We start from the raw sequence: 23,903 nt of genomic DNA, 5'->3' as shown, positions 1-23,903 counted from the left end.
CAGATGGAGCACATAGCGGGGTGGATAGTACGTCTTGTATTATTGTGCACTTGATAAAGTCCCTCAAAAGTTGGAATTTAGAATCCTTTGAAATAAACCTCTATTCTTCTTAGGATTGCTTACTGGCAATGGTTCGGAGCAGGCTGTGTGGATTATATCTTGTGTGCAATAGGACAGGACATCAGAATTTGCATAGAGGTCACGTCTGCCTTCTCATTGGTTCAATGCGTTGCAGTGTGATGCAATGTCACACAGCTTGTCCAATTCAGTTTCTGTTTGGGAGGTTTATAGCAAGCGACAGTTTATTGTGGTACATCCTGCATACAATAGTATGAATGGCACCAAAGGGTACCCTAGAGATGTATGGGCAGATGGACCATGAGCCAGATCTCTCTGATCGAAAGTGATCAGAGAGAGATCTAGAGGGTGTGGTACCAATGGAGTCCGTGGACCTTCCAATGGAGACAAAAAACGAGAGAGACACACCAGGAGCCCCTGATAGTGTAGCACATCGAGGGTATGGGACACTCAACAACAGTGTGCAGATTGCAGAATACTCACAAGAATAGGTTGTAAGGCCGGCAACCCCAGTGTAATGGCTGGTGAGGAAAGCCCGTCCTCACTCGGGTTCTTTAGTCTTCGTCAATGTAAGGTCGCTCTCCAGGAAAAGAAAAAGGGGTGTAAAGGTTCCAAGGAACTAACATACACAGCCTACACCCCGAGGTGAGGGGGTTGGTGTGGGATATTACTGGGAGGGAAGAGGCACCCCAAGATGTGATGTGTGGAAAGGATAATCTCAGCTGGATGAAACATAAATAAATAGGCTTACCTCTAAAAGAAGGGGTTAGCCCAAATTAATAAAATGTTTAATAGAAACCAGACACTTGAATAACCCGTTTCGCGGATAGCAGTCCACTTCCTCAGATCAAATAACAATAGTGTCTCAATACTAGCGTTTTGCTAGCAGGGAGTGCCTCTATGACACAGGGAGATCTGTTGCCTGCCCATACACTGCAGATAGATTCCCAATAGATTTCAGCATGACGCCATTACTGGGAGCACCACCATGTGCATCACACGCTCTCGGTGCCGCACAGGGTTGATGGCGGAGGAGGCTGGGAGTCACGGCAGTGGGACAGGTGAGAATTGACACTGCACACGGGCGGTGGGGGGGTCGGGATTGGTCGGGGCCGGTGGTCCATCGCATTCGTTGGTCATTGCGATATTGAACACAGTTTTTGGGGGCGGGGGTTTTTAGCATGCTCAATCGATATATTTAACCAATTTTAGCACGAAATCGATAAAATAATTGATCCAGGCATGCTTGTTGCAACACCAAAATTCATCCATTTTGCCAAAATTATCAGACTGGATCGTCAGTCAGGCTGCAAAGGGTGCCCATTAGGTAGATCGTGAAGGACTTTGTGATAGATCCCAACCCCAGTACATTTTCCATTCCGTATATACAAGTGTGCTCCTAAAATTGTACATAGGTAGATCATTTTGACTTGCTCATTTTTTTTTAAAGTAGCTCACAAGCTGAAAAAGTGTGGGCACCCCTGCAGTAGATATAAAGTCAACTTAGGCCTCAATTCACGGAGCATTATCAAACGTTTATCAAACACTTTATCAAACGTTTGATAATTTACCTCATGGGTAAAATCTGATTTTAAATTCACTAAGGTGTTATATATTTATCGAATGTTTTACCGATAAAACGTTCAACAAATATATAACACCTTAGTGAGATTTTACCCATGAGGTAAATTTATCAAACGTTTGATAAAGTGTTTGATAAACGTTTGATAATGCTCCGTGAATTGAGGCCTTAATCATCTTCATGCGATCAGCGGTATTAAGGTTTCTATTAACAATTACTTGTCATCTCTTTCAGGAGCTAATCTACTGATTGATAGCACTGGACAGCGACTACGAATTGCTGACTTTGGAGCGGCAGCTAGACTGGCATCAAAGGGCACCGGTGCTGGCGAATTTCAGGGGCAGCTGCTGGGAACAATTGCTTTTATGGCACCAGAGGTATGCTTATATTCTTTCTGCTTAAAATGTTTGAAATTTGAAGTTAGCGTGTCGCTACAGGGTGGTGCATGAAAGACCGGCCTGGCTGCCTGCCATGAGCGTGAGCATACAGACAGACGTATGGATAATGCTATCCTACAGCAGCAAATGCAGTAGACACAGGCTTTAATAAAGCCAGGAAGGAAATACGCAGCAAGGAATAGACTAAGGCGGCGCACAGGGACTGGCCGGTAAACTCGTGGCAGGCAGCCGGGCCAGTGTTTTTCATGCGCTGCCATGTCGTTTTTGCAGTCTTTCCAAGCCATGAAAACTTAGTGTGGTACCACTTGTTACAGTGAATTTAATTTGCTCTGTTTCCGGTTCATCACTTCAGGTGCTGCGGGGGCAGCAGTATGGGCGGAGCTGCGATGTGTGGAGCGTTGGCTGCAGCATTATTGAGATGGCTTGTGCCAAACCGCCGTGGAACGCCGAGAAACACTCCAATCACCTCGCACTCATCTTCAAGGTATTCCGGTCTTCTCTGTCTCACAGAACACATCTTAAAAGAACAGTCAGTGTCCTCTCTCTCTCTCCCATAAAGTCTCTCCAGACATTTCTGGGTTCTCTTCACCTATCATCTGTGTAGCCACCAGTCCATTGGACCATTGAAAACATGTTAGAGGAACTTTAACCCTTGATTGAATTTCCTCCCAATCAGTAGCTGATATCCCCTTTCCAACGAGAAGGCTTTACCCTTTCTAAAATAGATCAGAGGGTCTGTATGGCTGATATTGTGGTGAAACCCCTCCCACAGTGTGATGTCATGACCATGGTCCTCAGAGTTTCATGTTTGTGAACCTCATTGTATTTGGAGAAATAAGATTCCCTCTGTGCATAGAACGCTCAGTAAATGAACATTCCACAGAGATCGCATGAGCGGAGTAACCTTGTTCTGTTGCTTAATTTAAGTGAGATTAAACGCTGACCTAACATTCAGTAAAAACTTGTTTTCCTACTTTTTATTACCCATGCTGATGACCCGGTGTTGCCCGGGTATGTATTTGGCTGCTGTTGGCACTGCCCACTTTTCATAACCCTAACACAAAATTACTTTATGACCTAGTTTATGAGCTTTGTGGTCTTTGGCATCAATCATTTGCATTGAAATAGTTGCTTGACTGTGGCCCCACCCCCTTTTTTTGAATTTGAACCCCAGTCACCCAGTGACCAACTGTACCAGTTTGAGGCTTGTGCCATTAACAGTGCAAGAATGGCAGAAATGAAATATTGTTCTTGAAAAGCAATAGGTGAATTTTGATTGGCTTTTGTAGGCTCCACCCACTTTTCTGAATATTAATCCCAGTCACCCAGTGACCAACTGTGCAGTTTGAGAACCCTGCCACTAACAGTGTAAGAATGGCTGCAGTTTACATTTTCCCAGTGAAATTTGTATCTGCCTACTTTTTGGTTATGGGGATAAAAAGTATCCTATATGTTGTTCCAGGTAATGTACTATGTGTGTGCCAAATTTCATTCAAATCCGTTCAGCTATTTTTGTGATTAACAAACCTCTAATCTTGCAAACATCCAAACTTTCCCATTTATAATATTAGTAGGATACAGCTATCATATTTGCGTTTGTGCCCTAGTATTTTCTGTTTACAAATTCCAAATTCTCAAAGTACAGTTTATCTGCACTGAAAGCTGCCAATATAATTTATTGCATAGCTGCTTTATTTATATATTGCAGTGTATCCAGGGAGAATGTGTCTTCTTCTGTGTACACTTATGACTTGTATTCAGCTGAGACACTGCTAGTGGTTTTTAGATTAGCTTGTTTTCTTATCAACTGCTATTGTAATCACTTCCTCAAGTTTAGCAATGGCACTAAGCATCCCACTGAAGAAGAAAGTGCTGTGTTTAACTGTTTGAATGCTGTTCTGCCGCCAGTGTTTTTTCTGGTAGTCCCTTTTTATTTTTTTTATTTTTTTATATAGAGCAAAGCAGAAGCGCTAAGTTTCATACCACTTTAAATCAATCCACCATTCATAAAGTATTTCTTCTCCTATTTAGATTGCAAGTGCGACCACCGCCCCATCCATCCCGCCTCATCTGTCACCGGGCTTGCGGGACGTCACCCTTCGGTGTCTGGAGCTCCAGCCCCAAGACCGACCTCCGTCGAGAGAGCTACTAAAGCATCCTGTCTTTAGAACAAAGTGGTAGAAGCCCTTCTCAGAAAAAGACTGTAATTTTTCTTTCAGATTGCTACTGAACTGGAGACGGGGATCCCTGTTCCTCTGCAGCTGCATGCCTGTCTCTGCCAATACTGTACCTGCGTGTGACGCCTGCCCTCCTGCCCTGCGCATGACCGCTTCATACCCGGGAAAGCTTCAGAACACACAGGAGTGTAGAGAGAGGAGTGTGCCTTGTGGGGAGAGATTCCTTTCCAAAAAATCCAAACCAGAAAGAATCCTGCCCTGTTTTTGAATTTTTAATCGAATCCCTTTTATTTTTATTTTTTGTATTTATTATAAATATTATATAAATATATATAAAAAGCACATCTTGGTATGTGCCCGGCAATTCTGGCAAGATTTGCGCTGACGTTCCGGGCGTTCTTCTGGCACCAGGAATAAACCCATCTCCAGCTTTCTGAAGCTTGACTGAGAGTCATGACAGGACGTGGGCGGAGTCTATGAATCATCTGTCTGAAATCTCAGTATACATGGCCATAGAGATGATTGCAATGTGTAAATATTGTCTACACTGTATTTTTTTTTTACCACAGTTGTACTTCGCAGGAACCCCGAGCATCTCAGAGCGGTTTCTGTTGGATCTCCTCATCACATTAGCGTACCATTGTCAAGTGTAAATGATTCTTTATATTTTTAATGATGAAAGGGTGAAGGTAAAGGTCAGGATTACTCAAAGCCAAACTCCTCTCTTCGTAACATAAGTGATCTGGAACGGATGGGAATGAAAACTGATCAGTGTAGCTCTTGATGAGCGTTGCATTTAAAGAGACTCTGAAGTCTCTGAAAATTCAGCTTTTTATTGTAAAAACCTGTTCAACATTAGTGCCCTAACTAAAACGCCGCATACCTGCAGCTGAAATCTAACTAAATTCCCCCAAACTCCCCGGGGCACACTGCGGGGAGCGCTTCCATGAGAGGCAGAGCTTTCAGCTGCAGCTCTGCCTCTACACACGTCTATCAGCGCGTATCTCCGCCTCTCCCCCGCCCCTCTGTCTTTCTTCACTGAGAGGGGCGGGGGAAAGGCGGAGATATGCGCGGATTGACGCACATGGAGGCAGAGCTGCAGCTGAAAGCTCTGCCTCCCGGGGCAGCAAAATCCACGACCAAGAAAGTCTTGGATTTTGCGAGGGGAGTTTGTTTTAGTTAGGGCAATAATGTTGAACAGGTTTTTACAATAAAAAGAGTTTTCTGAGACTTCAGAGTCTCTTTAAAATTAGTAATTTTAACCCATAATCAAAAGGAATTTATATAATTTGAGATAAATGCACTGCTTTTGACCTCAGTCGACAGAACTTGTGCTGTAAATTTTTGGAATGCTTTGATGCCTCTCTGCTAGCAGAAAATATAGAAACCGAAAGTAGAAATCCTGTTATTGTCTCGCACTGCCCCCTAGTGGCCATAAATACACATTACAGCAGTGCTAATTATTAGCACGGAAATGTAACAAATAAGAAATAAAAAGTGCTAAAATAAATTAGCCTGGAGCACTTGCAAACCTCTAAATAATTAGGCTTCTAAAGGGTTAAATAAGGGCTTGGGCACACTGGTAGCCTTCTGATTCACTCCTTGAGAACATATAGGTGGGCTCTCCATTGTCCCTTAGATGCGCATCGGAATTATAAATGCCATTAAATATCTGGTGAGTGGCAATAACTTACATCAGTGACTGTGGTCTTGGGCTCCCTGGCTTGTTTGGTCAGTATGTAAACATCAAAGGGCGCTCTGCTGCACCTACGGCCACTATACTGTGTGTGCATGTGCTCCATGCATATATCCACCTGGGTCTACTGATCTTGCACAGTGGGCCGTCTGCTGATGTTTTCAAGCTGGGATTCCAGGATCAGTCCGTATCGGAAGTCCTTGCTTCTTCAGTTTGGATGCATGTCTGGTGGTCAGTGGATAAATCCAATTTACTTTAAAGCGAACCCAAGGTGACAATAAAAATATACCTAAGAGGCAAGCCTCTGGATCCTCCATGTCCTCCTCCAGACCACTGCTGCTGCCCGGCACCCTCTTGAAAGTTGCACCTGTGCTTTCCATGCGCATGCCTGGCCGTACTGCTCCTGCGGGACTATGGTCGTGCCTGTTTACCAAGCCGAAGCCACTTGTATGCATACATGAGTAGCTTGGCTTTATGCGCAAACACGGACTTACTCGCGCAGGCCACGCACACTTGTCCAACAAGCTCTTGTCAGATATGCTCAGAGGGTCTGCAAGTGGTAATGGTGGGGCCAAAAGGATATGGGAAACCTCTGCAGGATCCAGAGGCATCCTTCTTCTTCAGTATCTTTTTATTTTTATTTTTTTTTTTTCTTCTTGCCCCCTCGGATACACTTTTTAATGGTGCTGTTGTCTTTTTTTTAATTTGAGAACGTGGCATAAACAGCCACACAGTCAAAGGTGACCTGATGAAGGTCCATCACACAGCCATTCCTGAAGGTTTGGTTTTAGAAAGACTTGATCTTGATAGAGGAGGGACATTTGCCTGGTAATGGCAGAGCCAGAAATTCTGACAAAGATAGGCAAGATGTAATACAACTTGATAGGAACTACCCAGGGTGGGGTTATCCTGGTTGTACTTGGGTTTTAAATCCAGATTTTACTGCTGTGCAAATAAATACTGAAACTGTTTTTTTACCCATTTCAGTTCCAGATCACTGAAGCATTGGGAGCCGTTCACTCATAGCAATATTTGTGTGCGATTTCAGTTTTTAACGCGAGTCAATTTAAGTTGTTGAGGTTTTTTTATTGTTTTTTTTGGGTTTTTTTTTTCTACAGAAAAAAATTGGCCTACATGTATTTTTTTCCCTAAATGGACATGCTATTGGCATATAATGTAAGTCGTTGGAAACACAGAAAAATTACATTTAAGTAAAAATCGCATTTCTTACGTGAATCTAATTTTTAAGTTTGATACGATGTTGTGTAAATTAACTTCATTGATATGCATAAATCTCATAAAAACGTAATCAAAAGCAGAATCAGAACAGAAAAATCGTAAATACGAAAAAACCCGCGGAGATAAGTGTGAGGGCAGCCTTGTACCTGACCGCATACGGTTTGAGTATAATTGGATAGGGTATTGTGCATTAATTGCTCAACCTGTTATCTTCCTGTCTGACTACAACTTTTCTTCTCTTTTTTTTTTTTTTTCCCTGCAATATTCAGGTTAATATTTTTCTACTAAAAGTATTTTGAAGAATAGCTTATTACAAACCAAATCAATGCGTCTGTAACTTGACCACTTTCACAGTCTCTCCTGTCTGCTGCCTGCCGCCCTCCATCCACCGTACACCATGAATTAGGACTGGCTCTTATACAGTGTTAGCGTAGCACAAGCACAAAACGTTACTTGAAAATGTGCTGCTCCTGATTTGACGAGTAGGCGGTACTGCAGCGCTCACTGCCTCCAGTGTGCGGTACTGCAGCGCTCACTGCCTCCAGTGCGCGGTACTGCAGCTCTAACTGCCTCCAGTGTGCTGGCTTATGTGGTTGGATAGATCATGGGTGATGGGTGATCCCTGTGCCTAAAAATTTCAGGTTTTCATCCTTCTGTTTCCTGACACTTTCCTGTCTGCATGCATCACGCTAGTAGTCTCTGTATCAGTCTATAGATGTGCACATCTAAAGGAATACAGAGGAAATCTGATAATGCACCATGCTTCTGCATCTCCTGTTTTGTATACTTTCTGGTGTCCCGCCCGGTAGTAAATCGGCTTTAATGGAGTAGGAGGGGTGACTCCTACTTTTAGCCGTCTACTTTGCTTTTACCATATGGCTAATGGTTATTTACAGCTACCGGCTGGAGGTAAAATATCGAATATCTCACAACCGAATGCTCTAATCTTTGTGAATTGACATTTATTGAGGCATTTACCGCACTAGTCGGAAATGTTATTTTGCCATGTGTTAACGGCCTTAGTGAATTGACATTTAAAGCGGATTCGAGATGAAAAACTAACTATAGCAATTAACTTCTCTATATATCTTCTCTAAATTTTAGATTGTTTACACAGTAAATCTAGCTGCAAACCGCTTCAGCGGTGTATGATTATTTCTTCCTGTGCTCAAATGAGAGCAGCCATATTCTGCTTGTCATCATTACACAGCCAAGCTGCTCTGTATCTCCAGCCCCTCACCCTGTGAAAACTCCACTCCCCTCTCTCCGCCCCCTTGCCTCTGAAATCTCAGCAGCTCCCAGCTGTAAACGCCTTCTCCTTCAAGAAGCCGCCTCCTCCCCAGACTGAGCTCCCATGAGCACTTGCTACATGGGACTCAGAATTCTTAGGTGCTGTAGGAGTTGTGCACATGGCTTGTTTAGTTTATATGGAATTAGGGCATTAAAACAAACAAAAATTTGGCTTGAGGAATGCCCTATAACATATATGTAAGGGGCACAATTATGAAATGTGTAATAGTTTATCTCTGATCCACTTTAACAAATTGTTTGGTAAGATCAGCTTTTTTCTGCATTACTTAATGCAGTAATGCTTGGTGAATTGAGCCCTGTGTATCAGTATTGAGAAGCTAGAGCTAGGTACACACTAGGTTAAACTTGGCCAGTCAGACTGCCTCAGCTGAGAATCTAGCATGTGTAGATGTCAAGCAATCAGCTTTGACGAGTGCTTGCCTAGGGCGTTGTTCTAGCTGCGAACCCCGCCCATCTCTGACGTTCCTCTTCTGTTGCTCCACCTCCTCCACCCAGCATAGCAAGAGAACATGTCCCTAGCCTCTTGATAACTGCCTCAGCCCTGCACGGTCACCTGAGAGATCAAGTCCAAAACCCTGCTGGGCGTCATGCCTCATACGTATACAAGGCTTCAATTTAAAGCATAGCTGCACTTATTTTTATTAATATAAATTGGGCCCTGATCAATAGCGCTGATATTGAGATGGCGGGAGCGTTTTGTGTACAGTAAAGGTTGTATGCTGACCTATCAGCAGTGGCTGGATAGTGTACTGGTTAACTGACCTGCCTCTGACACAGGAGACCTGTGTTTGAATCTCAGCTCTTCTTATTCAGTAAGCCAGCACCTATTCAGTGAAGAGACCTTGGGCAAGATTCCCTAACACTGCTAGTACCTATAGAGTGCGCCCTAGTGGCTGCAGCTCTGGTGCTTTGAGTCCGCCAGGAGAAAAGCTCTATACAAAATGTTCAATGTCTCCTGTGTCTACTGTCCTGATATTATATATACAGCCCTGCTTCCCTGTGTTCTGAAGTCCTTAAAATACGTCTTACTAGAAAGTTTACAAATAAGGCAGCCAACTGAACACAGAAGTCCAGATTTACAATATTCCAGATTCTATATGCAAATTGAGATCTAATTAGGGTTTGTCCACTTCCTGTTTACATAATATGGATTAGGATGGATTTGAGCCTCCCTTGTATCAGAAACAACTGTTTTTGCCAACAGGCTAATGTCTGCACAGCAGGCTACAAATGCTGTGAATTATCCATTTTCTGTGCCTAGTGCTATCACTACCAAGATGGTAACTTAGACTTAAAAAAAAAAGTGATGTTTTGCCCTCTCTCAATGCTTCTGGTCCTGATGGAACTGCTGTTATCACTCCCACTGACAGTGATGCTGGAAATGTACTGTTCATGATCTCAGCCAGCAGTTTTAGTTGTGAACAGCTTGTAGCAAGCAGGGCGATAGGAGTTTATTTGAAGTTTTGTTTTGTGGTACGGTTTACATGGGGAATGTAATGGGAAATACAGGTGGACACAATAGTACACATTAGGCAAGCAGATGATATGGCGGCACATATAATAGTGTTTTTATAGCACTTATCTCTCTGGGGGCACAAAGTGCTATAGCACCATATTAGGACGGCAGCAGGATTTGGAGTGGCCTGCAGCTAACTTGTCACAGTACAATTAGGCCGCTGCCAAATTGGTATGACAGTATCAAGGTCTATGTCAGGATTATTGATCAGAGCTCTATTTGAAAGCAAGTCTGAAGCCAGCTAGACAAAAAAAGTCAAACCTTGATCTATGGAGAGGGTTTTTGGCTCTCATAGAGCCTCTTAGGTCCTCTATCGGTGTTCTCGTTCCCCCATCCCGCATTTAAATTTGCCACCTCCGGGAGGTCTTTGGAAGGCTTCAGAAGCACTTGTGTCCCTGAGTGTTTCCAAAGACTGGCTGCTCTGTACTGTGCATGCATGAGTGCAGGCTCGTGTCTGTGCAGTACGGAGCTGCCTGTCTTCAGAAAGAACTTGGACACTAGTGTTTCCAAAGTCTTTCAAATATCCCCGAAGGCTTATTCCAGTTGGTCAAATAACTGCAAGGGGGTTGACTGTGCTTGAACGAGGACACCAAGAGAGGACAGGGAAGGTTCTATGAGATCTGGAAACTTCCCTCTCCATAGGTGAGTATGTAACTTTTTTTTTTTTTTGTTACACTGCCTTCAGTATAACATAGAAGTCCTTCTTGGTATTCTCTATAATTGCAGCTACTTATTAGTTTGAATGTGAAGCATCTCATTGCCCCATCTGGATGTTGCCTTGTTGAAGGGGGTGGTCTTACAAGCCCACTGACTAGTTCACAAACTGATCTTCCTTCAGACAGAAGCCAGCACATCCTTAAAAAAAATTACACATGGACTCTGATGTGGTCTCCTTTAACGTTTCCATCAATTTATGCATGGACGGTGGAAGGAGGACGGTATCCCTGCTTTGTTTTTTTTTTTAATGGTTAAAATTTCAATCAATTTTTTTTTTTTTATTAAACTGTTTTTAACTCCTTGGAAACTGGTCGAGGTCGTTGCACAGTGAAATTTTTTTTTTATTTTTTTTTAAGTACTCTGAATCTCAGGATCAACTAAATAAGCTATTTGTTGTACATTTCCACAAATGTACCAGGTGTGGATCTGGGTGATTCGTTTCCGACAGTACAGAAAAATACATGCTGAAGTGTATGAAATGTGAATTGAATTAATTTGGACATTCCTTTAATTTTTTTTGTGTGCGACAGACAAGCATATTCCAAAGAGTTAAACAAAACTGTATTCCGTAATGTGAAATTAAGTAGCTAACTGTATTTTACTTGACTCCTATGCTATGGCATCGTTATTTTTATTTTTTTCCTTAAAGTCTTACATTTTTAATTGCTGCCATGTTTCGCTTGCTACTGATGCGTTTCCTCGCTCTCTGATTTTTATATACTGGAAGATTGTCGGCTGTCTAGACGCTTTGTCTTGCTCAGAAATGAACCTCATTTAATCAGTATTACCCTAGAGATTATTTTGATTCTCCCACGTTTTAGCTCATGAGTTTGTCTTCCTTCAGCTCGCTGGCAATTGTGGTGTCCTATTTTTATGCAGATTGTGATATAATCTTATTTTTGTTTTTCCTTGGATCAAAGCTGGACTGAAAATTGTATTGTATAATTATTTTTGTGACATTCTTAATGTTATTTGGTACTTGTTCAGTTGTACATAACGCCTACTGCTTGTTTTATTTCAGTCTCTACTACCTCAGGTGTCCTATAGTGTTTTTTTTGTTTTATTTTTTCCTTCTACCAAAGTTGACTTTCACAATGAGACTATACTTGCTGTAAGACTGATTCCTAAGACTTCCAGGGCTCAAGGGCTAAATCTCTCTTTAGCACCTTAACTGTGCAAGCAATTGTGTCTCTGGGTTAAGAAAAAAATTTTGGCTTAAATGTATCCTTTGTTATTTTAAATATATCAAGATATTTTAATTATTAAAGGTTTTTAACCCATGATCCGATTTTATAGTATAATTTGTACCTATTTTTGGTGTTTTTTTGTCTTTATAGTAAATAAAACCTTTTGAACAAATCTTTGTGAGTTTTTTTTTTGTTTTTTTTTTTTGCCTTAATAGTTGTAAGGAATGTATTTTCTTTTGTTTGGAACAGAAATGCTTTAAAGGGACACTGAAGCGGAAAAAAATTATAGAATGAATTGGTTGTGTAGTATGGATATTTACTAGAACATTAGTAGCAAAGAAAATATTCTCATATTTTTATTTTCTCTCCTCATCCTCCAGGACAGCTCACCTGAGATTATCATTGATCCCCTCCCCTATGGAAACGCATGCAAATGTCAATTAATTAAACAAATTAGCTCCCACTACATAGCCAGTTACCTCCTGTGCTTCCCCAGTTCTTCATTGTTTCCAGCTCACCCATGGCTCACTGCAGTTTGTTTGTTGTTTTGACTATAGGGGAGCTTGTTTGCACCTATAGTGGAAAGATAGGATATATTTTCCTCATGTGGGGGCAGTTCCTGCTTGGTATGCGGAGCGGACAGAGAGTGTGATATGACAGGTGTTTTTCATTCACTCCCGGTCGATCTAACATGCTCTGGAGTGAGTGTGTTCTATCCTCCCTCATGGCTGCCCCTGATATGGTGTCCTCTGAACACATGACAGCTCCTCCGCATGGCTGCCTAGGGTCGGCAGACGGAAGCTCCGCCAGTCCAGGGCGTCTATTGGTGGTGCCAGCAGGAAGGGTTCCTTTGACCGTAGGGGCGGCGCTGAGCACACGAGGACGGCATTTTAAGCCGTTGAGCACATGTGGGGCACCAGAGGCTGTCAGAAGCAGATGGAGATGAAGCAGTCTGATTCCTCTACTGTGGACAGTGATGAGGTACAGGCTGCAGACCCTGAGTAAGCAAGCACTCAGCTACAGGTACCTCTTTATCTCCTGTCTCTCACTCAGATGTGTATTATGGTTGTGATGAACAGGATTTCTAAGCTGCACTATGTGTTATGCAGCGTAGCGTTTAAAAGGAGGTTCCCTTTTAAACAGTAAGATCAGGAGCATCCCTCTCAGAGGGGATCCCAGGCGACCGTCTCAGCTGTCAGGCAGCAGGTCTCCTGGCAGAGCTCCACTCCACCGCGGTGGTTGCGGAAGTTCATCCGCCTTGAAATGGTTGCACTGATGCAAACTCATGGGGGCGTGCGTTCCATGGGAGCTCCCGGTGGAAGTCGCTACTCTGTTACTTCCGCTGGCTGTGCGGCGTCTATTCCAATAGACATACCGAGAGGCAGCAGCAGCTACTAGCAGCCCCAGGCTGACACTGCTCCAGGAGCTGCTGCTCCCTCTGCCATCATGGAGCTTTCCTCCCCTCAGGGTGTGAGCCCAGCCGTACAAGCCAGAGCTACAGGCCTTCTATCCTGATAGATCTGAGTCTAGGCTGGTGGGATTTGCTTTGCAGTACCCTATCTGAAACCTTGATGTAATGCTTATACTTGTCAGGGGTAAAGCATGAAAGTGATAACCAGTTCAATGTTTGTCCAAATTTCAATGACCACTTTCTGGGAAGTATTTAATTTGTTAAAGAGCTTCCATTAGAAGTAATCCAGTCTAATCGGGCTGAGAGACCTCAGGTGTTTCATCATCCAATGGTTTCAGATTCCTCCTTGAGGGGAAACAGAGGCTGGGGGATGGGCACTCCCTATAGCTTTGCTAAAGGATTGCATGTAATGCATTTGGAACAGTCAATTTTGAGATTGCTGGTTTGGGCCCCATCTGCGCTGCACAGGTTTTTTTTTTTGGTGCGCTGCAGTTTGATTCGATTTATTGGGTTGCATGGACCATAAATACATGATTAACTTCATTGGAAATGAGTATAAAGTACTTTACAAGATAATGTCTTTAAATCTTTTCTAAAATGAGGTATCCCTTGCAGGATACAGGAACCTTTATAGCAGGTAAGTGGTTCCTCAATGGAAATTATTACTCAATGTATTTCAACTTTGACTACAGAGTTTCCTACTGAAGTACTGGTCACAGTACAGGGATTTATTAATCCTGTATTCCTGTGGATGGCAGGTCTGTCAGCTAGTTTGCTTTTCAGTTTTATACACATAATTAATCTGTTTGCAATGCTAATCGTATGCAATGATTGTATGCATAGATTTTCTGACACGAGTGCATCTCAGATAAGATTAGGTGCAGTGATTATGCACATTGATTGCAATACTGCTTTTTCAGATACTTATATGCAAAGCTTATGCATAGGCATTTCAAATAGCAAGTTTGCTTTTCCGGAAAAGGGGCTGTAGCTAGTATGGTGATAAAGGCTTTGCCTCTGACGTTGGTAACTATGGTTTACACCTCAGCTCTTCCTGTTCAGAGAGCCTGCACCTATTGTATAAGTAGTTCTTAGGGCAAGACTCCCTAAGGTTGCTACTGCCTAATGAGCATGCCCTAATGGTTGCAGCTTGGATGCCTTGAATCTGGCTGGACAAAAGCGCATTAAAAGAGTTTAAGCAGCTTTAGCTGCAGTCTAAAGCATTTCCTTTAGGGCTCTTCCACACGAGGACTTTGCGTTTGATGCGTTATATTGCACTGCGTTGTCTTGCGGTGCGCCGTTTTCGTTGCATACTGGTAGAACGAAAATGGCGCATGCATCACATTTATATAAATAGAAAGGAAAAAAAAAAATTTAAGAAACATTACTGAGCATGTGCAAATAGTCCAGTGGAGCTAGTAACCAAAAGAACGCACAGCATGTAGCACTTTCTAAATGTTGCTGCACGTTACAAACAACGCAACATGAGCACTGTGAATGTCACACATACGTTGGGGCCGTTCACATTACAAACGCGGATGACCACGCATACGGAACGCAGCACATGCGAACGCACGCCATCTTCGTTTGTATGCGTTGCATGGCTGATCCCAGCACTGAAAGGTGAATGGGACAGCCGCGCATTTTTTGCCAAGACCGCGTGCAGCATGCGTTCCCAGACCGCACAGGTCCGGAACGCATGCAGTGTGAACATCAGACAGTGCACTCTATGCACTGTCTGTCGTGCGTGTCTGCCTCCTGCATGCGTTTCCAAAACGCAGCTGGAAATGTGGGCAGTGTGAATGGGCCTTAGTCTGCGTTATTACTTTTTATAACGTGCAACCTTAGCGTCGCACTGTGAAGGAGCCCTTATGGGTTACCTAGTGTTCCCATGATCTGTATGAAAGATCATGATAACAATAGCAGCCTTTTCTATCAATTCCCGAAGATTTTTGTTTTTTGTATTTTTCTAGCTATTTTCTAGACAATCTTTTGATAAGCAGCAAAAAGGAAGGAAGCTCCTAAGACCATATTGAGTTTGTCTTACAACGCTGAAGCACTTTAAGGAAGATTCTGAATCTGCAGATATCTGAAATAGTTTTCTGGGTAGGTCACTAGTTGTGACTCGACAGATCTCTTGTTGCCGATTAAAAAATATGGATTCTCAAATCGAAGGTACACATACACTGCTGGGAGTAAAATCTGTCACGGTAAGACAAGATATGTGGCTCCTGGGAAGATGTTCATCCTGTCTCCCAACTGTAGCTTGGGCAATATACAGAGTATTTTCTACAGTGTGTGCATCAAACACCAAGTTAAACCTGTCAGGGCTTGCTTTGCGGGTTTGACCTAATTGGCTGATCACGAGGCATTGCTCATGCAAATATGGGAAGCCAACCTACTAACGCAGGGCGACCTGGTCCATCCAGACCCAGGCTTTCTCAATCTTACAGCCTAGATCCTGAGGGGCAACCCTTAAGTAATATAGGATTTTCAGACAGCCATAGCTACTTTGCTGAAATGTAGAAGGGAGAATACTAGAAAGATTTATAACCAGGTCGGGAAAACTTTTTGCTTATGGAAAGAAAGGGAGAATATTGTTTCAAATGATATTCAATTTATTTTGGAATTATTTTTTTTTTTTTGTAGGATGGCGTAGTTCTAGGTTTAGCAGTCCGCACCCTGCGCATGCAGGGTTCAGCATCATCAGTTTTTTGAATAGACAATTATCTACTGAACTGCATGGGTAAAAAAAAAAAAAAAAAAAATTGAAATTCTATGGCCAGATCCCAGCCGGTTTCCAGCAGGGTTGCTCCACCGTGGGATTTGTCACTAGTCCTAGATGTTCTGATGTCACATTTTTTTTATTTAATTTTAATTTATTTTTTTTGAACCAGCAGAGGAAATGCTGATTAAGATTTTTGACCTTAAAGGTAGCTTTCCTGATAGCCATTACAACGGCTAGAAGGGTGGGGGATATACAGGCACTGTCCATGGAGCACCCCTATATGATCATCCATCCAGATTGAATAGTCTTCAAACCTGATCCCACATATTACCCAAGGTAGATACAGCTTTCCATAGGTCTCAGGAAATCATTCTACCATTCTTTTCCACTAACCCTAAGAACGAGGGAGAGAAAAGATTGGCCAGACTAGATGTAAGACAAGCAGTTATCACACATCTAGAGAGCACTCGACACTGGAGAAGGTCAAGCCATCTTTTTCAGCTATTTTGCAGGTAGTTGGAAGGGCCTACATGCTTCCAAGAACTTAATAGCTAGATGGATTAGGGAGGTGATTACGTTAAAAGAACTCAGTAGGCAGTAATACACCCTCAGATATTAGAGCACACTCGACTAGATCCTTGGCAACCTCTTGGGCAGAGAGATCGGGAGCTTCACTAGACCAGATATGTAAAGCGGCAACATGGTCAGGACACTCAACATTTGTGAAGCATTACTGAGTCGAATTACTCTCCAGCCAGGATCAGGCATTTGGTCACAAAGTGCTCCAGGAAGTTATCCCACCCTAAGGTTACGGTTTCTCGCTGGTCTCAGGTGAGCTGTCCTGGAGGATGAGGAGAGAAAGGCCGAGCTTACTGGTAGTAGTGTTTCGGCGAATCCTCCAGGACAGCTGCCTTAGTTCCCAGCCCTATTTCCACTTAAGAGTTGTATATGTTTTAAATGAATATAATAACATGCTATGAGAATAAGGGATGAGCTAAGTACTCTTTTTAGAACTGGGGAAGCACAGGAGGTAACTGGCTATGTAGTGGGAGCTAATTTGTTTAATTAATTGACATTTGCATGTGTTTCCATAGGGGAGGGGATCAATGATAATCTCAGGTGAGCTGTCCTGGAGGATTCGCCGAAACACTACTACCAGTAAGTAGCTCGGCCTTTCAGTTATATAATGTTTTTGATAACATTGCATCATTTTCTAATATTTGCAGTTTACATACTACTTGGCATTCTAAATTATTTTACAGAGCAGGCCAGTGAACTATTGACCTGTCCTTTGCAGAGAAAAAAAAAATACAGTGACTGACAGTTGAGAGAACAAGCTTCAGAAGACAGAGCTCTCTGCGACTTTAAAGTGGTGGAGCACAATGGCTCTTTTTCATAGATAACTGGAATTTAACTCTTCCTGTACTGGAAACCATATTAGACTTGTGTGTCTGCTCCTAATGTTTTATTTCTTAGCTGTACTACACATACAAATCATTATATCATTTTTTTTTTGTTGCTTTGGTGTCTCTTTAAATCGTACCAGAAGTCTTTAACCACTTCACCACTAAAGGTTTTTTCCCCCTTATGGACCAAAGTAATTTTCACATTTCAGAGCTCTGCCCATTCATTCACCAATAACTTAATCATTTCTTATCACACCTAGAGTAAATGATCTATATCTTGTTTATTTCAACACCAATTAGGCTTTCTTTTGGTGTTACTTTTCTTAGAATTATTTTTTACATGCATTTTAACAGGAATAATAGGACAAAATTGAAAAAAAAAATCATTAGTTCTCAGTTATCGGACATGATAGTTTTTAAATAAAATGTGTTACTGTTGATAAAACCCACACATTTTATTTGCCCATCTGTCCCAGTTATAACAATTTTTAAATTGTCCCTAGTACAATGTAGACAATATTTTAGCTGGAAATAAAGGTGTATTATGTTTTTGGTTTACTCATTGTACTCAATTAGTAATTGCAATCCCTAATTTGGAAAATAAAAAGAATATACCCTTATGGCATACATATAAGCTAAATTGAGCTTGAGAATGACCTGAAATAATCATCAAGCATTACCAAAAGACCAAGCAACATGAAAACGATCCTAAAAACCCACCCAGGGATGGCTGCAAAAAAAACAACAAAAAATGAATTTTGGAATGGCCATGAAAAAAACTTGATTATCCAATCATGCTGTAATGTTATATTTAGGCTCTTTTATTAGATAACCTAGTTCAATTTGCAATATTAGTGTAATCTAGCAAGAGGCTACCACATAAATGTGCAGCATTTCAAGATGTAAACCAGACTATAGTTTCATGTGTATTAAATTCATTAGATCCTATGTAGGATTAGAAAGAGAGGGTTACCACTCAAAACGTTACCCACTTATGTGCCCAGTACAATGCTATTGCACAATTTGACTATGATGTTCTAATAAATTAGCTTGAAGGATTTCCGAGGCAAGGATTAGTCTATTTTTACTCACCTGGGACTTCTTCCAGCCCCTAGCAGCCATTTCAGTCCCTCGCCGCAGCCCCAGTCCTCCCCGGTGGCCCACTGGCCGCCTATAATGATTGCGACCTGCTCGTCCACGTCATCTGGCACTTACTGCGCCTGTGCCAAACTACTGCGCAGGTGCAGTACACGCCAAATGATGTGGATATAAGTACCCACGCAGGCGCAGAACTGCCGACCTGTCGGCGGGTTGTCGATCATTACGGGCGGCCAGCTGGACACCGAGGAGGACCTGAGCTGTGGCAAGGGAATGAAACTGCTGCTCGGGGCTGGAAGTGGCCCCAGGCTTTCTTTAAGCGCCGGTGATTTTAAAAATCGCCCTAAAAGCGCTTGTGCCAACATCAAATATACTAGACCCCCTCCATACTATACCCCAAAATTCCCCAAATGCCAACTTCCAAATGCGGACATATTACATTGTGTATGGACATGCCCGCACATTAGATTATTTTGGCTAAAGGTTCTAGATTACATATATAAATTGTGCAAGCAAAAATTGAAACTAGACCCAGCTCTACTACTATTTAATTTTCATGAAGCCCCTGAGGCACGAGACGGGGAGGAAAACACAGTCAAGGGCGTTGGCCCATTTTCACATATTGTCATCATCGCATCCAGAAAAGTGATCTTCAACAAATGGATCCATGCAGCACATCCCTCCATTTGGGATGTTAAGGAAGAATGAACACACTTGTTTAATCTAGATAGACTAGACGCTCTAGCCTACAAGGAAAAGCGGACTAAGCATCTCTTTAAAACCTGGAAGCCTTTCATTCTGGCTACCTTTACAGCAGCCGAAAAAAAATAAACTCATGGAACACTTCAAGTATACTGGCTGGTATTGTACTGCTCAACTACAAGGCACTCTGGGTAGACTGGAAATTACAAATTAAAAAACATTTACTATGTTCTATGCTAGGAATACTGCAAAATATGAGATTTCAGCTAAAATGTATCCGAACGACAAACTTTATTAAGAAAGGATTGACCAAAAGGGGTGGGTTAGGGAGGGGGGAGTTTTGTTCTTTTGTTTCTTTATAGGGGCAGCTTTATGTGTTATATGGATAAATACCAGGCACCTTTTTCGATATTTCACATGTTATTTAATTCATGCTGAGTTTAACCCGGTGTCTCAGTTTTTCTGATGCAGGGAACATGTAAATGCCTGCTATTTGTTTGTCATGGAAATTTCTGAAAAACCAAATAAAATGTTTAAAAAAAAAAAAAAAGCGCTTGTGCAATGATTTCCTATGAGCTTGTTCACATCAGCGGTTCAATTCCGATCCGTTCACCAAAGTGCTGCCTGTACCAGTTTTGGGGCGATTTTCCTCAATGGAAGGTATAGGGAAATCGCAAAACGCTTCTTGAAAAAATGCTTTACATAGCGATTTACCCAGAGCTTTTAAGAATAAATACATTGTATTATTTAGCGGGTCAAAGAGTTTACTTCCTGACTTGCGTCAGGAAGTGAAAAAACAAATCGCTCTGCAAATATGGTTAGAAAAGTGCTTTACAAAAAATCACAACACGCAGGTAATCGCCAGGAGGCGCTAAAGATAATTCTGCACAAAATCGCAAACCGCTGGCGTCAGATGTGAACAAGCCCTTAGGGATGATTAACACTACAAGAGCTATTTAAGTGCTTGTTATTTTGAAAGGCTTTTGCTAATTCAATGGGGGATTTTTACAAAATTGCATTGTTCCAGTGTGAAAACGCACATAGGATAACATTAGCAGGAGCTTTTAAATTCACAAATCTCTTAGAAAAGCTCTTGTAGTGTAAACTAGCCCTTAAAGTGTACCTGAGATGGGCTTACTAAAAGATTTGATACTCACCCGGGGTTTGCTCCAGCCCCATGAGCACCCATGCATCCCTCGCCGTCCTGAGTTCCTCAGTTCTCCTGGTATCGGCCCCGGTAATCTAGTTCAGTCGCGCCAGTCTGCACATACGCGGAAGAGCCCGACTGGCACGGCTGAGCCAGTCACCAAGACCGATACCAGGAAAACAGGCACTCGGGAGGATGGCGAGGGACGCATCAGTGCTCATGGAGCTGGAGGAAGCCCCGGGTGAGTATCAAATTTTAGTAAGGCCATCTCGGGTACACGTTAATGGGAAAAAATTCCTTCCCAATCCAGGTGGCAGTCAGATAAAATTCCTGGACCAACGTGGCTAAGAATAATCAGTAAGTGTAGCTACGGATGACCTTCAATGCAAGGAAAGCACCCAAACCTCTTTTAAATGCAGATAGACAGTTGTGTTCAAAATTATTATTACTGAAATTTAGAATTTTGGCCAGTTTGACATTGAGTTTGATCATTTTAGCCATCTTGTTTACAATGAAATCAAAGAGGCACTTGTAAGTCAGACAAATATAACATTTATAATGAAATAACCACAAATGTCTTTTCTGTGCTCACATCATTATCAGTTTTATTCAACCCCCAAGTGCCATTCATTCTTAGTACAACATCCTTTTCCAGGTATAACCGCTTTTAAATGTGAAACAGCTTGACACAAGTGTCTTGCAGCTATCTATGGGTATCTTAGCCCATTCTTCATGGGCAAAAGCCTCCAGTTCAGTCACATTCTAAAGCCTCATACACACATCAGACTATAGTCTTTGGAAAATGAAAGATCACAGACCAATCTTACCACCCTTCATGTAGTATGAGAGCCATACTCTACACAGTCTTTTCTATGGAGCTGAACTCCACATCAGAAAAAAATCTTTGCAAGATGCTGCACACACAGATGCTGTACAGACACAAAAGATCAGTATCTGCAAAAGATCTGTTCCTGCCAAAAATCCATTCCTGCAAATTGCAATGATAGTCTATGAGATCTGCAAATCATCATACACACATGATTTAACTGACATTCATCTGCAGATCAGATCCACCAGGATGGATTTTCAGATCTGCAGATGATTGCTTGATCTGCAGATGAATGTCAGTTAAATCATGTGTGTATGATGATCTGCAGATCTCATAGACTATCATTGCAATTTGCAGGAATGGGTTTTGGCAGGAACAGATCTTTTGCAGATACTGATCTTTTGTGTCTGTACAGCATCTGTGTGTGCAGCATCTTGCAAAGATTTTTTTATGATGTGGAGTTCAGCTCCATAGAAAAGACTGTGTAGAGTATGGCTCTCATACTACATGAAGGGTGGTAAGATTGGTCTGTGATCTTTCATTTTCCAAAGACTATAGTCTGATGTGTGTATGAGCCTTTAGGCTTGCGTGCTGCAACTGCTTTCTTTAAATCCCACCAGAGGTTCTCAATTGGATTTAAGTCTGGTGACTGTGATGGCCACTCCAAAATGTTCCAGCCTTTAATCTGCAACCATGCTCTGGTGGACTTGGACCTTTTCAACAGGACAATGATCGTAAACATACCTCCAACGTCTCCCAAGCCTCAGGTTTGTGACAGACTGCATCACATTTTCTTCCAATATCTCCTGGTACTGAAGAGAATTCATGGTACCTTGCACACGCTGAAGCTTCCCTGTACCTGCAGAAGCAAAACAGCCCCGAAGCATAATTGACCCCCGCCATGCTTCATAGTAGGCAAAGTGTTCTTTTCTTCATAGGCCTTGTTCTTCCTCATCCAAACATAGCGTTGATCTATGGGCCCAAACAGTTCTAATTTTGTTTCATCAGTCCACAGAACACTACCACAAAAGTTTTGGGATAGTGTTCTGTGGACTGATGAAACAAAATTAGAACTGTTTGGGCCCATGGATCAACACTAAGGCCTGGTGCACACCAAAACCCGCTAGCAGATCTGCAAAATGCTAGCAGATTTTGAAACGCTTTTTCTTCTTTTTCTGCAGCGTTTCAGCTAGTGTTTTGCGGTTTTGTGCAGAGGTTTTGGTGTAGTAGATTTCATGTATTGTTACAGTAAAGCTGTTACTGAACAGCTTCTGTAACAAAAACGCCTGCAAAACCGCTCTGAAGTGCCGTTTTTCAGAGCGGTTTGCGTTTTTCCTATACTTAACATTGAGGCAGAAACGCATCCGCAATCCAAAAAATGCCTCACCCAGGCATTTTTCGTTTCTGCAAAACGCCTGCCGCTCTGGTGTGCACCACCCCATTGAGATACATTGACCAAGCAGATCCGCAGCCGCAAGCGGATCTGAAAACGCCCAAAAAGCCGCTCGGTGTGCACCAGCCCTATGTTTGGAGGAGGAAGAACAAGTCTCTGACTTACAAGTACCTCTTTGATTTAATTGTAAACAAGATGACTGAAATGGTCAAAATCAATGTCAAACTGGCCAAAACACTCAATTTCAGTGGGGATTGAATGATTTTGAACACAACTGTACACTGTGGAATAAACATTAGAAACATCCCTTATTTGAAAGTAAACCAGTCCAACGGTGTCGTAAAAAGGCAGAGTTGCTTATATAAGGAATGTTCCGTTTCAGATGACTTAGTTACGACGGAAGTCCATATCAAAATTGGTAAGACGAAAGATTTGTGTGACTTTGAAAGAGGGATGATCATCGGTGGAAGAGGAGCTGGCGCTAGCATTTCCGAAACAATGACTGAGGATTTTCTCGCCCAACAGTATCTCTGGTGTTTAGAGAGTGGCAGTTGACAAGGGCGTAGCAATACCTCATACACATGCGAGCAATACAATTAATGAAGTATCACTACTGCAGGGCTAGAGAGAGCATTTACAAAAAGTATAGATACAGAACCCTCAAAGGAATGATTCTGATAACAAATCATATGCATATGTATAATCATATGCAAAATGTGCAAACATTTTGCAATTTTTGCAAATGATTATACAGCACTGGCACTTTTTCCTCTTTTGCAGGTGAGAGCTGCAATGGCACATATTTTTGCATTTTTCGCACTTTTTTTCGCACATTATTGTGTAATGCTTGTAAGTGTGTTTACTCTTTATATTGACTAGCATTTATCAAATATTGTTAGGATACCAGGTGATCTACATATTGTTAGGTACGTGGGTTTTTTTATGGTTTTTAAATGTTTTGTTGTTTAATAAAAGCTGAATACATTTATGCATATATCCTGAATCTGTTTATTATCAGAATCATTCCTTTGAGGGTTCTGTATCTATACTATTTGTAAAGGGGCGTAGCAATAGCCATAGCAGCTGCTATGGGGCCCTAGAGCAGGGGGCCCAGTGGTAATTAATTCACCATTGTTTCTCCACCTTCTGACTTTGTCTCAGCGCCCATGAACTACGTTCAGTATTGATCAGGGCTGTGGAGTCTGTACAAAAATCTTCTGACTCAGACTCCTCAGTTTATGAAAATCTTCCAACTCTGACTCCGGGTACCCAAAATGGCTCTGACTCA

The 23,903-nt window shown here is 42.1% G+C and overlaps 1 protein-coding gene across 1 annotated transcript in view; it reads left to right on the top strand.

Moving 5' to 3' along the window:
- The window catches only part of MAP3K1 (mitogen-activated protein kinase kinase kinase 1), a 126,336-nt gene extending 121,187 nt beyond the window's left edge, over positions 1-5,149 (top strand). The window contains exons 18-20 of the mRNA XM_068264882.1: positions 1,895-2,037; positions 2,411-2,542; positions 4,090-5,149. Coding sequence (XP_068120983.1) covers positions 1,895-2,037; positions 2,411-2,542; positions 4,090-4,239 — 425 coding nt within the window. The 3' untranslated portion in view covers positions 4,240-5,149. The remainder of the gene's footprint in view (positions 1-1,894; positions 2,038-2,410; positions 2,543-4,089) is intronic.
- Positions 5,150-23,903: the final 18,754 nt, after the last annotated feature.

Source organism: Hyperolius riggenbachi, chromosome 1 (genome assembly GCF_040937935.1).
Source record: "Hyperolius riggenbachi isolate aHypRig1 chromosome 1, aHypRig1.pri, whole genome shotgun sequence".
NCBI lineage: Eukaryota > Metazoa > Chordata > Amphibia > Anura > Hyperoliidae > Hyperolius > Hyperolius riggenbachi.
Note: the sequence above shows the minus strand (reverse complement) of the source record. Positions and strands in the feature narration are given on the sequence as shown.